This window comes from Oryzias latipes, chromosome 2, assembly GCF_053564925.1.
Source record: "Oryzias latipes strain Hd-rR chromosome 2, Olatipes_Hd-rR_3.1".
Classification (NCBI taxonomy): domain Eukaryota; kingdom Metazoa; phylum Chordata; class Actinopteri; order Beloniformes; family Adrianichthyidae; genus Oryzias; species Oryzias latipes.
Window position 1 is genome coordinate 50,703,368 of NC_136238.1, and position 13,617 is coordinate 50,716,984.

The 13,617-nt window shown below is 43.4% G+C and overlaps 1 protein-coding gene and 1 long non-coding RNA gene across 11 annotated transcripts in view; one reads left to right on the plus strand and one right to left on the minus strand.

Annotated features, from left to right (window-relative positions):
- Positions 1–13,202, minus strand: part of LOC144989196 (uncharacterized) — a 42,001-nt gene extending 28,799 nt beyond the window's left edge. For 3 of the 10 annotated variants that reach the window (XM_078941406.1, XM_078941407.1, XM_078941402.1), the window contains exons 1-2: positions 12,193–13,183; positions 4,111–4,563 (exon numbers count right to left, since the gene is read on the minus strand). In XM_078941406.1, coding sequence (XP_078797532.1) covers positions 4,111–4,563; positions 12,193–12,367 — 628 coding nt within the window. In that variant the 5' untranslated portion in view covers positions 12,368–13,183. Of the gene's footprint in view, positions 1–4,110; positions 4,564–12,192 lie in introns of all 10 variants that reach the window. The other 7 variants (XR_013653341.1, XM_078941384.1, XM_078941408.1 and 4 more) reach the window with 6 other exon arrangements.
- The window catches only part of LOC144989566 (uncharacterized), a 368,718-nt gene that overhangs the window by 111,092 nt on the left and 244,009 nt on the right, over positions 1–13,617 (plus strand). The window lies entirely within an intron of this gene.

Sequence of the window (13,617 nt, forward strand, 5' to 3'; positions counted from 1 at the left end):
GAACGCCCCCCCACAGGACAGGGCCGACAAGCCCCCCACCCCACCCCACCCCAGACCCCGCAGCCGAAGCGGGTGATACCCAGAGCGACCGGGGGCCCCGAGAGGGTTGTCCCGTCCCGTCCCAGAGCCAGGGAAGGGCCGATCCCAGCCCCAGGCGCAGATGGGCAGCCCATCCGGCGCCGCTGGGCCCCCCCCACCCGAGCAGGGCCCCCCGCCAACCCCCCCCAGCACAGGCAAAGGGACCACCCCCCCAAGCCAAGCCAGACCACCACCCCACCCCCCCACCACGCACCCCCACACCCAAGCCCAGAGGACCACGCAGCGCCCCAGCCCGCCCCACCCAGGCACCGGACCCGACCCCCCGACCAACGGAGCCCCCCACCGCCCCCGCCAGGCACCGGAAGCCCCGACCCCCACCCCAAACCACGGCAGAAGGGCAAGGAGCAGCGACGACCAAGCCCTCCACCCCCTAAGTCATGGAGTCAACCACAGGAGACCAGAGAGACTGAATTCTTTCAAAGTTACTTGAGCTTTGGGCTGACATTTTTTCCAAGCTGATATGATCAAACAGCAGATTTCTGTGTTGACTTATGTTTATATTTTTCTTGTTTTTCCAATTTATTAAAATAGTTTTTTTGGCAATACAAAGAGTTATGAAAATGATAGATGCTAATCCTTCTTCTATATCGATGGCACTCATGTCACCAAGCACACAAAGTGACGGTGAGGCAGTGATTGAAACCTTAAGCCAGACTGATAAATCGACACATACCTGCTGCCAGAGAGCCCTGACAGGAGTGCAGAACCACAGTGCGTGCATGTAGCTGTCGGGTAGATTATTAGAGACGGTCCTTTTATTAGGTCGAAGGGCCTTTTCTTTTCAGCGTTTTAGCAAGATTTGGCTTTGGTGAAACATTTCACAAATGGGTTCACTTACTTTACACAAATCCAACTGTTGAAATTTTAACAACTAAAAAGCTCTTTGCTCCTATTGGAATTAAAAATGGGTGTGGGCAGGGATGCCCTGTGTTCCCTCTGCTGTTCACCCTGGCAATAGAGCCACTTGCCAAAGCAGTACGTGCTCATCCAACCATCTCTGGGATTATGATTAATCACGTAGAACATAGATTGTCATTGTATGCAGATGATATTTTATATCCCTCCAACTTAAACTCATCTGTACCTGCTCTACTGCAATTAATTGAAGAGTATGGTCACACATCTGGCTACACCATAAATAAATCTAAATCGTCCATTTTACTGCTGAATGAGAATAAAAAAGAAAGGCCACCAGCAGTAATAAATAATTTCAACTCAGTCCATTTGTTTACATATTAAAGGTTTAAACATTTTTCCAAACATAGCTCTAACAGTTCAAAAATAATTATGACTTTATAACAGAAGAAATAAATGACAGTATTAATAGATGCATGCAGCTTCTTACATCACTGATCGGTCAAATTAATGTCTACAAAATGAACATTTTACAAAAACTACTGTGTTTTTCAAAATATCCCCCTCCCACCGCTGGATGGCTGGTTCAAAACTATAAAACAAATGATTCTGTGTTTTTTATGGAAAAATAAAAAATCTAGGATACGCCTTACAGTGAAAGAGGACTAAAATAATATGATGTGGTATTACTGGGCTGCACAGCTTTGGTCTGTAATACTATTTTACAAAAAAGATGCCCCACAATGGACAGAAATGGAAAATAAAACTTTAATCCCATCTTTACCTCTTTATATATTTTCCAACTTGGAAGCTAACTTGAACAAGAAAACTAATAATTCAATGGTTAAAAACATGATTAATGTTTGGTATAGTGTAAAAAAAAGTAATGAAAGAACAAAATACGCTATCAGAGCTAAGCCCAATTTGGGCAAACCAGCATTTTAAAGCACAGCAGATGCAGTGTTCAAACAATGGGCAATGAATGGTTTGGAAAAAAAAGTCAAGATCTGTATCCAAGAGAAGCCTCAGACATGATATCATTCGAAACGCTACGATCAAAAGATAATATTAATAGAAAACACTTTTACAAATACCTACAATTAAGAAACTATATTAGAACAGAACAAAAATCTCTTTTAAAGCCACAAAAGTCTAAACTAGAAGAACTGGTTCCCAAAGACAGTAGGAGAGGAGCTATCTCAGAATTTTATAATTTGTTACCTACAAACTAAAAAGAAATTCAAATATGAAACTTGATGCATGGAGAAAAGCCCTGGGAACAGACATATCAGTGGAAGAATGGTGAGTAGCCTGCGCTAAGGCACAAAAGCTAACAACAAACTCAAGATTGAGGCTTTTACAGTATAAATGCTTGATGCCCGTTAACATCACGCCCGTTAAATTAAATAAATTAAACATCAACATTCCAGATACTTGCTCAGAATGCAATGAGGAAAAATGAACACTTTGTCACTGTATACGGAGAATAATAAAACAGTTCTGGTCTGTAATCAGAGAAACTATCTAAAAAATGATCTCAAAATAAAATAACACTGAAACCAGTCTGCTTTATTTTGGGAATCTATCCCCAGAATAATAGATATTCTAGATCAGAAAAATCACTTATAGACATGTGTTTATTGCAGGCTAAAAGTCAATAGCAGTTAACTGGAAAACTGCACAGGACCAACACTAAAACAATGGACTAAACTGATGTTAACTGTACTGCCGATGGAACGTAGAACATTTTTGTTAAAAGGAAAGAAGAACTTGTTTGAAGCTGTTTGGAGACCATTTCTAGCATTTGTTGAGGGCATGGATCTGTCTGACAGTGATGATGTTTAAAACTTCAGCCTGAACTGAACTTAATGCTGGATCTCTACTTATTTTTCAAAGAAAAACAGGTCTCTGCAGAAAGTATATCAAGGTTTTGTGTCCAAGTTTTCAAACCCATGTTGAGTATTTTATAAGACAAAGAATTTACGGTGTCTGAGAATTTTTTTTATATTTTTTCACATTTTTATTTTTAAATGCTTGTTTGTTTGTGAATGTGCGTTGTAATGCAAACAATAAAATAAAAATATTGTTGGAAAAAAAAAGAATGATTAAATTACTTAATAACAGGTAATGATTAATTAATCACAAAAAAATTAATCTCATGACAGTTCTGACAACACTGTCATAATTCATTTTTTTGACATTATTAAAATGCTACATTTAATAAATGATCATCTTAACAGCCAGAAAAACAGAAATATAAAGTATTTTGTTAAACAGTGAAGTGGAACTTTGTGGCTCTTGTTGGGTTTTGGTCTGGAAGAAACTGGATCAAATGGTTCTTTTAGTGTTAAAGGTTCCAGACTCTTGATCTCCACTGAAGCTATGAGTATGAAATGTCATTCCACAGACAAACCATCAACAAAATGATCCTGATGCTGCTGAGGTTCTTCTGGAAGTGAAGCAAATCTCAGCAGAACTGAAATCACTGACATTAAACAGCCTGAACATTCATGGAGCTGAACTGGACACAGGAAAACCTCCCTGTTGTGTTTCCACCCACCAATGAGGAGCAGTTTGATGAAGATGAAGCTGCACTGGAGGAAGAATCAGTCCAGAAAAGATGGAGAACAATTCTGACACTAAGCAGTTTTTCACTGATGTGTTCAGGTTGGAATCTTTTCTGTCTGCAGATCCATGAGCAGGACCCTGTCTTTGGGTTTTAGCTTGAAATGTAGTTTTGGAAATAGAATCTGTCTGAATGTCTGGAATTGGAGACATGGAGACATCAAAGAGGTTTAGATGGATTTTGGGTTTGACAGAGAAATCTGCTGAAAAGAACTGAACTACAAACTTAGAACCACAGACGACAAAACAGATTGGACTTTTTTATCTGCTAACAATTTTGTCTTTGATCTGTTAAGGTTTCCTGTTTGTCGTTAGCTGGAGGGACTAACTAAGATCATGTGATTTGAAGAATGTTGTGGGCTGCACTGACCAACAATGTCTTCTGTCTTTTCAACTGGAAGGGACAGAAGAGACTCTTCCAGGACACGCTGTTGATGGACTGCATGTTTGGAGAGCTTGAAGCTCAAGATAGAACCGTTGTTGAAGTGAACATACCGATAGTGTGGAGATGAAGATCAGAGTCACACTGACCTGCTGACATGTGAGAGCTGTCCACACTTTGGACATGACTTCTGTCCCTCCTCTTCCTCTGATCTCTGTTCTGTGGGTCTGTCTCTTCATCTGTAGTTGATGTTGATTCTGTCTCTTCATCTGTAGTTGATGTTGATTCTTCATGTTGGTTTCCTTCTTCATCCTGACTATCAGTTACATTAAAGCTCTGCTGATTCTTTAGATCTGCTTCACTCTTCTCATCTTCCTCATAAGTAGGAATCTCCATCAAGGTATCAGTCTCCTGCTTCAGATGAAGATGATCTTCATCCTGACTGATGCAGAGTTCCCCTGGTTCCTCTTTAATCTGTGGAGGTTCTGGTTCCTCCTGTTCCTCTTTAATCTGTGGAGGTTCTGGTTCCTTCTGTTCCACTCTGAAGTTCATCTGCTGGTTGCATTGATCTTCTTCTTCAGACATCCAATGCTGGGGGAGGACTGCAGGGACACAAACACAACAAGGAGCCTTTTATACGTTTCCAGGACTTTGGGGTTTTTTCAAGCATAAATAAACTCTGTGATCATTGGAGAAGATGTCTGAGGAGTCTGGAAGACCAGAAGAGACTCGTTGAAATAAATATATATGCAGAGGTGGGTAGTAACGCGCTACATTTACTTAAGTAACTTTTTGGTGAATTGTACTTGTGAGAGTAAAGGCCTGTTCACACCGGGACGAATTTCACCCGCAATATTCGCCGACGTTTAACGCCTCGTAACTAAACAAAGGGCACCAATGTGAGTGTGCACACCGACGCGAAAAACGCTACACGTCAAAGCGTCACTTTTTAAAAAACGCCTCGGTTTCGTTTTTTTGGTTTGACGCGCCGCGTCAAAAACTATACGACCAATGAGAATGGCACTTTTGCACACGTGTCTGGCGCTTCTGAAGTTACAGTAAAACATAACTTGTGGGCGCTCAAACACAAACCTGTCTTTCTGAGCACACATACCAGCGAAGAAGATAGACGCCAAGTAGCGTCTACACTGCTGCAAAGAAATAATGACGGACATTCTAAAATATCCCCGAAAACGCTCATGATACATTTTCAGCTCTTGTACCAGTTGCTAAAACTCCCCATGTTCTTCTCTTCTCGTAACTATGGGATGTACCCAACATCGGCGTCTTTTATCATTCAACAGAACAATCATTTCTTCATCGCTGGAGCTGGAGCTACTGGTGCTGGAAATATTCATGTTTTCTTTGTTTGATTCTGAAGAGCGTAAATACTTGCTCTCTTCTTCTGAGTGAAAAAGCCACTTTGAGAAGCGTAAAGTTGCGCAGCGCCACCTTGTGTACAGGAGTATTTCTGTTTACATTAAGCGCCATCTAATGTCAGAGAATGAATTTGCATGTTCGCTCGGCTCATCGTCAGTGAAAATCGCCTGGGTGTGAACACAAAAAACGTGGCGAAAAACGCTGACGAATAAAGTGCGCCGACTTTCGTCCTGGTCTGTACTAGGGTTGGGCGATGTCCCCCAAATTGGCAGTTGACGATGTTTGCAGTCAACCATCGGGATGGACGATGATATCGTCGGGGGGGGGGGGGGGGGGGGGGGGGGGGGGGGGTTATTTTTTGTTATTATATAAATGTTATTCATTATTTTACTTTATTACTTTATTTATTTTATTTCCCGAATAAGGACTCATCCGCGATGATCCAGTCTAAACTGAGGGAAGTGACTTTAAAAAAATAAAATAAACAAAATAGAAAAAAGGCTGATGTTATTCCCACATATTACAGCATTTCACGCATGGATTTATGTTCATGCTAATGTTGTTAGCCCGTGTTAGCATACTGCTAACCCTGGCTTCCGGCTCAGTTTTTCAACAGACAAAGTACTGACCACACAGATTAAAATTATAATGATGAGCGAACAGGTGCTTCATAATAACCGTAACATTAATAAAAGCACATTTAGGAGATCATCTCGTATAATACCGAGCTGAAGTATCTATGTATGTAGCCGCTCGGCGGAACTACGTTTCGCTTCCGGTTTTTAAAAACATGACTGAGCATGTGCAAATGATTTATTCCGACCGAAAGTGTGACCCATGTGAATGTTTTTTATAATCTGAAAAAGTTTTTCTGGGCCCATGTACACGGTTGGATTCTAATCCGCCCATTGATCGGATCAAGATATTTTGCACATGTAACCGCGTCTTATGGTGTCGACTCGCACCTTGGCGGGGGCGTGGCATCACGAAGGTGTCTCTCCATCGGGATGTCAGTCACCCATCACGATGGACGATGGTATCGTCCATCGGCACAACCGTAGTGTGTACGGCCCTTAAAACAAGGCAATTTTATTTGTATAGCACAATTCGTACACAAAGTAAAACAGGAAACTGATTGGTTTATCGCCCCGGGGAGTAAGTTATTATAGAACCATCACTGAGTGACAGACCGGTCCCGCGGTCAAGTGAGCCGACATCTGTGGAAGTGCGGTCTCGCTAGCCGTCACTGACCTTCTGCATGCGCGTTTACATCATAGTTTACGGTCCACACGCCCAGCGTGCTGAAAAGACGGTAGAAAGCGCTAATATCTCTGTTCATTGTTATCGTTGTTAGTAATGATCATGAACATTATTACTAACAATAATACAGTGAAACTTTTGCATCACCTTAAATGAAGCAACTTTAGAAAGAGTTGCCATGACATGACTAGATGTGCCTTTTGGGTGGAGTTTCTTCATTTCTGTTTGATTCCATTCCATGTCATGCTCAACAACCCACAAGACACTCTAGTCGGTGTTAAATCTCACTTTCAGAATCTGTCAGATTGATTATATTTCAGACAAAACATGTTATTTCTGGTAGTTTATTATGGAATAAACAGACATGCAATCTAAATGAATACATTTGTACATCAAATAACAATTTAGGGCTTGCAATAGCTGTCATTGATTTCAGAGCATAAACACGTTATTTGATAATGGGTAACTGTGACATGAGTGATATATTAGCACTTTATTTGTTGTTCTCAGGCGCTGTAAGAGCGGCAGCCACTCCAGCCGCTCCGCAGCACTGTTTCTCGTTTTTCAATCCTTTTTTTTTGTTTTTCTTTCTTTTTCTTATCCTCCGATTTACTGATAGGTATTTTATGGATACGGAAGTTTTTCACATTAGAGCCAGCTCTCTCGTTTATTCTAGAGAGGTTTTGCTGGCTCTCAGGAAGAGTACGCACCGAGAGAGGCACGACCGGGGCTGCAAAGCCGGGGCTAGCCGGAAGAAGAAGGCCTTCAGGACTAAGGACAAGGAGGAGAAGCAGCACAGAGGGAGGTAAAACGCTGCCTGAGGGAAGCAAAGGACTGCTACAGGAAGAAAGTGGAGCAGAAGCTGAGGGAGAACAACATGAGGGACGTCTGGGAAGGTGTCAGAACCATCACTGGACACAAAGCCAGGACCAGCACAGAGGGGGGGAGTGTAGAGAGAGCCAACGACCTGAACATGTTTTTCAATAGGTTCAGTGAGAACACTCTTCACCTACAGCTGTGACGGTGTAGAAATTTAGATCACCGCGGTGATGAACCACCAGGGGGCGCGGTGTCGCAGTTATTTCCATGCGGGAAGCTCCCAAATGGATAAATACAGTTGTCTATATATCTAGGATTGGATTGGATGGCGGCGCGTGTAGACGCAGCGACCTCACGCTCTCCCAACAGTGCAATGTTTTGTTCGTTTTGTTCGTCAAGTGTTTGTCTGCAAGTTTTTGTCAGTCTACGTTGAAATATAGTTACAGTCGACAGGCTCTCTTACACATTTGGAGAAGCAACTTCTGCCAAGCTTTGAACACTGAAACAAAGACGCTAGGAGGGGAACTCGGACTGCTACGCGGGCCAGCTAATCCACCGCACTCGCATGCTACCCCTCTCCTGGAAAGGAGGTGTCGGAAGCGGTGTGCAAGGACGAAGAAGCGGGGCAAGCGCGGAGGGGTCCGAGCTAGGCTAGAGGCTAAGCCAACTCGCCCAGCCATACCATCTATCCTTCTGGCTAACGTACGATCACTGGACAACAAAATTGATGACATCCGACTACTAAGATCAGCGAATCGAAAAGTGAGTGACTGTTGTGTGCTAGTGTTCACGGAAACATGGCTTAATGACAACATTCCGGACTCTGCTATACAACTGGAGCAGTTAGCATGCTACAGAGCCGACAGGGTTCTCGTAGACCGAGGAAAGACCCGGGGCGGCGGGGTCTGTGTTTACATCCGGGACGCTTGGTGCCGAGATGCCACTGTAGTATGCAAACACTGCTCCCCACTGGCGGAGTTTTTGATCATGAAGTGTCGCCCTTTCTACTTGCCGAGGAAAATAAGTTCGATCCTGCTGATTGCTACTTATATACCCCCAACTAACAATATTAGCGACAGAAATGCGGCACTGAACGAACTGTATCAAGCCATCAGTGAACAACAAACAGCACACCCAGACAGTTTCATCATCCTCGCAGGAGATTTTAATCATGCTGATCTTAAAACTGTTCTCCCGAAATTTCACCAGCATGTCCATTTTCCAATGAGGGGGGGACAACATCTTGGACTTTGTTTACACTCAGCACAAAGGAGCATACAAAGCTTCCCCCCTCCCCCACATCGGTGCCTCTGATCACCTCACTGTGATGCTAACGCCAGCATACAGACAGAGAGTGAAAGTGACCAAACCTGTTCTGAAAGAAGTAAGGGTGTGTCCACAGGAGGCCACTTCTGCTCTCCAGGACCGTTTTGGGACGACAAATTGGGAAATGTTCAAAGAAGCAGCCACCTATAACAACACCACAGACATCGAGGAGTACACAGACACTGTAACGTCCTACATCACCAAATGCATTGATGATGTGACCCAAAAAAAGAACGTCATCACTCGAGCTAACCAAAGGCCATGGCTGACAGGGGACGTCCACAGGCTGCTGAAGGCGAGAGACAAGGCCTTCAGAGCTGGGGATCAACCAAGCTTGAGAACATCGAGAACCAACCTGACCCGTGGCATCAGGAAAGCCAAACAAGATTACACACACAATAACCGCTCACTTCAGGGATAGCAAGGATGCTCAGAGACTATGGCAGGGCATCCAGGCCATCACAGACTACAAACCTGCACCGCGAATCTGTGAGAGCAACACCACTCTGCTCAACAACCTGAACAGCCTCTTTGAACGCTTTGAAGCACAAAACAACACTTACCCACAGAAAACTCCACCACCTCCGCATGACCAGCCTCTGTGCCTGTCTGCTGCCAGCGTGAAGAGGACACTCTCCACCATCAACATCCGGAAAGCAGCGGGTCCAGACAACATCCCTGGCAGTGTGCTAAAAGACTGTGCAGAGGAACTGAAGGATGTCTTCACAGACATCTTTAACATCTCCCTGAGACAAGCCATTGTCCCTTCAGGCTTCAAAACGGCCACCATCATACCTGTGCCAAAGAAATCATCCCCATCCTGCTTCAATGACTACCGACCTGTGGCACTGACACCCATTATCATGAAATGCTTTGAGCGACTAGTCATGTCACACATCAAATCTAAGCTGCCCCCCACCCTGGACCCATACCAGTTTGCATATAGAGCAAAACGATCCACAGAAGATGCAATCTGCTCTGCCCTCCACCCAGCTCTCACTCACTTGGACAAGAAAGACTCATATGTGAGAATGCTGTTCATAGATTCAGTTCAGCATTTAATACCATAATACCACAACAACTCATCTGCAAACTGGACAGACTGGGCCTCAGCACCTCCCTCTGCAACTGGCTGTTGGATTTCCTCAGCCAGAGGCCTCAAGCAGTTCGTGTTGGCAACAACATCTCCAACAGCATCACCCTGAGCACAGGGGCCCCTCAAGGCTGTGTGCTCAGTCCCCTGCTGTTCACCCTGCTGACACACGACTGCACACCAACCTACAGCTCCAACCACCTTGTGAAGTTTACGGACGACACAACACTAATGGGGCTAATCACCAAGAACGATGAGACCCACTACAGAAAAGAGGTGGAGCTCCTGACCATGTGGTGCAAAGACAACAACCTCTCGCTTAACGTCAGCAAGACCAAAGAGATTGTTGTCAACTTCCAGAGAGGCCACACCCAACACTCACCATGGAAGGTGCTGCAGTAGAGGGTGAGCAGCACCAAGTTCCTGGGGGTGCACATCAGCGAGGACCTCTCCTGGACAACCAACACTGCATCACTGGCCAAGAAAGCACAGCAGCGCCTCTACTTCCTGCGCAAACTCAAGTGGACCAGTGCTCCACCACCCATCCTGACAACATTCTACAGGGGAACCATTGAGAGCATCCTTTCCAGCTGCATCACTGTGTGGGGGGGCAGCTGCACGGACAAAAACAGGAAAGCTCTACAACGCACAGTGAGAACAGCTGAGAAAATAATTGGTGTATCACTCCCCTCCCTACAAGACATATACACCACCCGCCTCACCCGCAAAGCCATCACAATGGTAAATGAAGCAAGCCACCCTGCACACAGTCTGTTCAGCCTCCTGCCCTCTGGAAAGACGTATAGGAGGCTCCGCTCCCGCACTACCAGACTCACCAACAGCTTTATCCATCAGGCTGGGAGACTGCTGAACTCACCCCCCCCCCCCCCCACTCACAGCGCCAGCCAGCAGGACCACCGGAATAGGACAAACACCCCTCCTCCACTAAGTGTTGAAGGACAAACACTTAACACTGAACTGAGATTTCAAATAACTACCTCTGCATATGCAACTGCACATGTAAATAACAGTTATTCCTACCTTACCTACAACTAGTGTACCTCCCAGTACACTACCTATAAATGCACACTGTTGGCTCATGTTGCTTTAAACAACCTGCACCTTATTTTCACATATTTATTGTTTTCACATTTTATTATTTATCATTTCTTATAGATTAAGCCTGTTTCTTTGTAGTGGATCTGCACTTTACTGTTGTTCATGTCTACGCACGGGACTGTGAGAAACGTAATTAAAATTCCTTTGTATGTCAAGAACATGTGAAGAAATTGACAAATAAACCTGACTTTGACTTTGACTATCTTATACCGTCTTTCCAGCCGTGTGGACCGTAAACTATGATGTAATGCGCATGCAGAAAGTCGGTGAACGCTAGAGCAGTGTTGATGGTCAGGTTGATGGTCAAGTGTGCCGTGACAAATTGCCCTCATTAACTGATCTAAAAACATTTCCCATCTTCAGGAAATCAGCTCTTTGTTCATCCAAACAGGCCCTGATAAAACACTGAGGAGTTAGGAATATGAAATATCATAAAATTATTTTTTCTTTGTGTTTATATGATTCTATTAAAGACATTTTGACAAGAATAACGGGATACAACGATTTAGCTGCAGCTATAACTGTGTAAGGAAAAGTCCCGCCCCTTTAACTGTCTCCACCAATCATTCTTGAAGGCTTAATCACATGTCATCAGTCTGACCAATCAGAAGTGGTTAAAGTCTTCACTTCCTTGTTCTGATTCTGCTCATAAAGTCTCTCTGTTTTAACATAAATACCAGCTAAAGCTCGTCTTTAGCGGTGTAGCTTTCCACAGAATCTGGTATCAGACTGGAACAAGTGAACAAAACCATGAAGCTCAAAGACGCTGGTCTTTCTGCGGTCGGCGGATTATCGGCACTACATCTCCCATGATGCATTAAAGTGACTGTCTTAGTGCATAATGAGTCTCTCCTCTTAACGTCTTAAAACAACGAACACACATGAAACAGTTTTTGAATCTTTTGACTTAATTTTTAATACATCTTTTAGAGAAAAAAAAACAGCTGCAGCTTCCAGCGTTTTCTGCAACAATTATCACAAAAATGAATGTGAGATTGCAGAGCGGCTGTAGATCAATACAGACTGAGCTTTTTCTTATTTTTTTATTTATCTATTTTTTTGGATGCTGGTGTGCCGCGGGATTTTTGTCAAGGTTAAAGTGTGCCGAGGCTCAAAAAAGGTTGAAAAACACTGAGCTAGTGAGACCACACTTCCACAGATGTTGGCTCACTTGACCGCAGTAAAGAAAAGCGTGAAGCTCAAAGGTCTTCTCTGTTTGCTGATGGTGACATACCTATGTGGTGGAGCTGCAGCTGTGGTTTCCAGATGACATCCAGCAGTCTGCGCTGACGACAGAGCTCCTCCTCGTACTGCTGGACGATGGTTCCTTCACAGAGTCTGCAGATTTCTTCAGCAGCAGCAGCTAGTCGCTGGCTGATCAACTCTCTCAGAGACTGAAGGGAAGACATGGTTCCTTCAGCAGCAGAACGTTGTTCTCTGACAGAACCTTCCTGAGGTTCTGAAGACGTGGTTCCTGCTCAGATCTTCAGCTCCAACTCCCACAAACACCGCCGTCCTCTTCACTGCAGCTCCGATCGATCATCTGCTAGTCTCACAATCACAGCAATCCACGTTGTCTTTCCGTTCAACACTTCTTCACTCATTTACGACACTTTGGAAAATGCTGAGAGTTCCCACACGAACCACGTATCGTCCTTTCTGTCCAAAAACCTCACAAACGTCCCAACAAAACACCACCGACCTCTCAACACAAGCTAACGCTGCTAGCCTGCTAACAAGCTAACGCTGCTAGCGCCTCGTGCTGTTCTTCTTCTTTGTTTGGCTAACAGCGTCATGGTGCTTTAGCGCCACCAGCTGGTGTGGAGTGTTATCTGTCGCTCACATAATGATGTCGATGGCGGGGGACATGAGTTATATCGCTAGAGGAGACACGTACGGAGCCCGCCGGGTGCCAGTTGTTAAAAATAAAAATTTGATAAACTGTGCTCACTAAATACTAAACTGTGCGCACGGATTAGTAAACCGTGGCGGGCCCCGTAGACACGCCCACTTTTTGGCGGAGCGCGACGCCATCTTGGTGAGGTCGACGACGCCCACAGGACAATGATTTCTATTGATTTTAGTGGTGTATAAGTAGCTAAACTATATATAATTTTACATTTATATATATTTATACATATATGTAAATACATTATATTTATATATATATATATATAATATATATATATAGATACATCATTTGTTGTTGTTAAAGAAGAGAAACAGTCAGCCTTAAAAGCCCACACTTTAATGAAAATGCATTGTTGCAGGACTTCTTAAAAAAAAAATTATTACAAAGAATTAAAAAAAAAAATTGTAAACATTTAGGAGTTTTAGACCTCTTTGACATGTAATTCAAATTATTTAGAAAAACCCAACAATAAGTCAATAATAATAATAATAATAATAATAATAATAAAGTCAATACAAACAATAAATAATAACAATAAATAATTCAATAGGTCAATAATTAATAATAAAAATAAATCTATTAATAATAATAATAATAATATTCAAAAGAAGTCCAAAAGTGAACAATAGATTAACCCCTAAAAAACAACAACAAAGAAAAACAACAGATTCAGAATCTTTTTATTATCATTCTGCAGTGCACAATGAAATTTTTTCCAGCAACTCTAGTCCAACAATATAAAAAGGT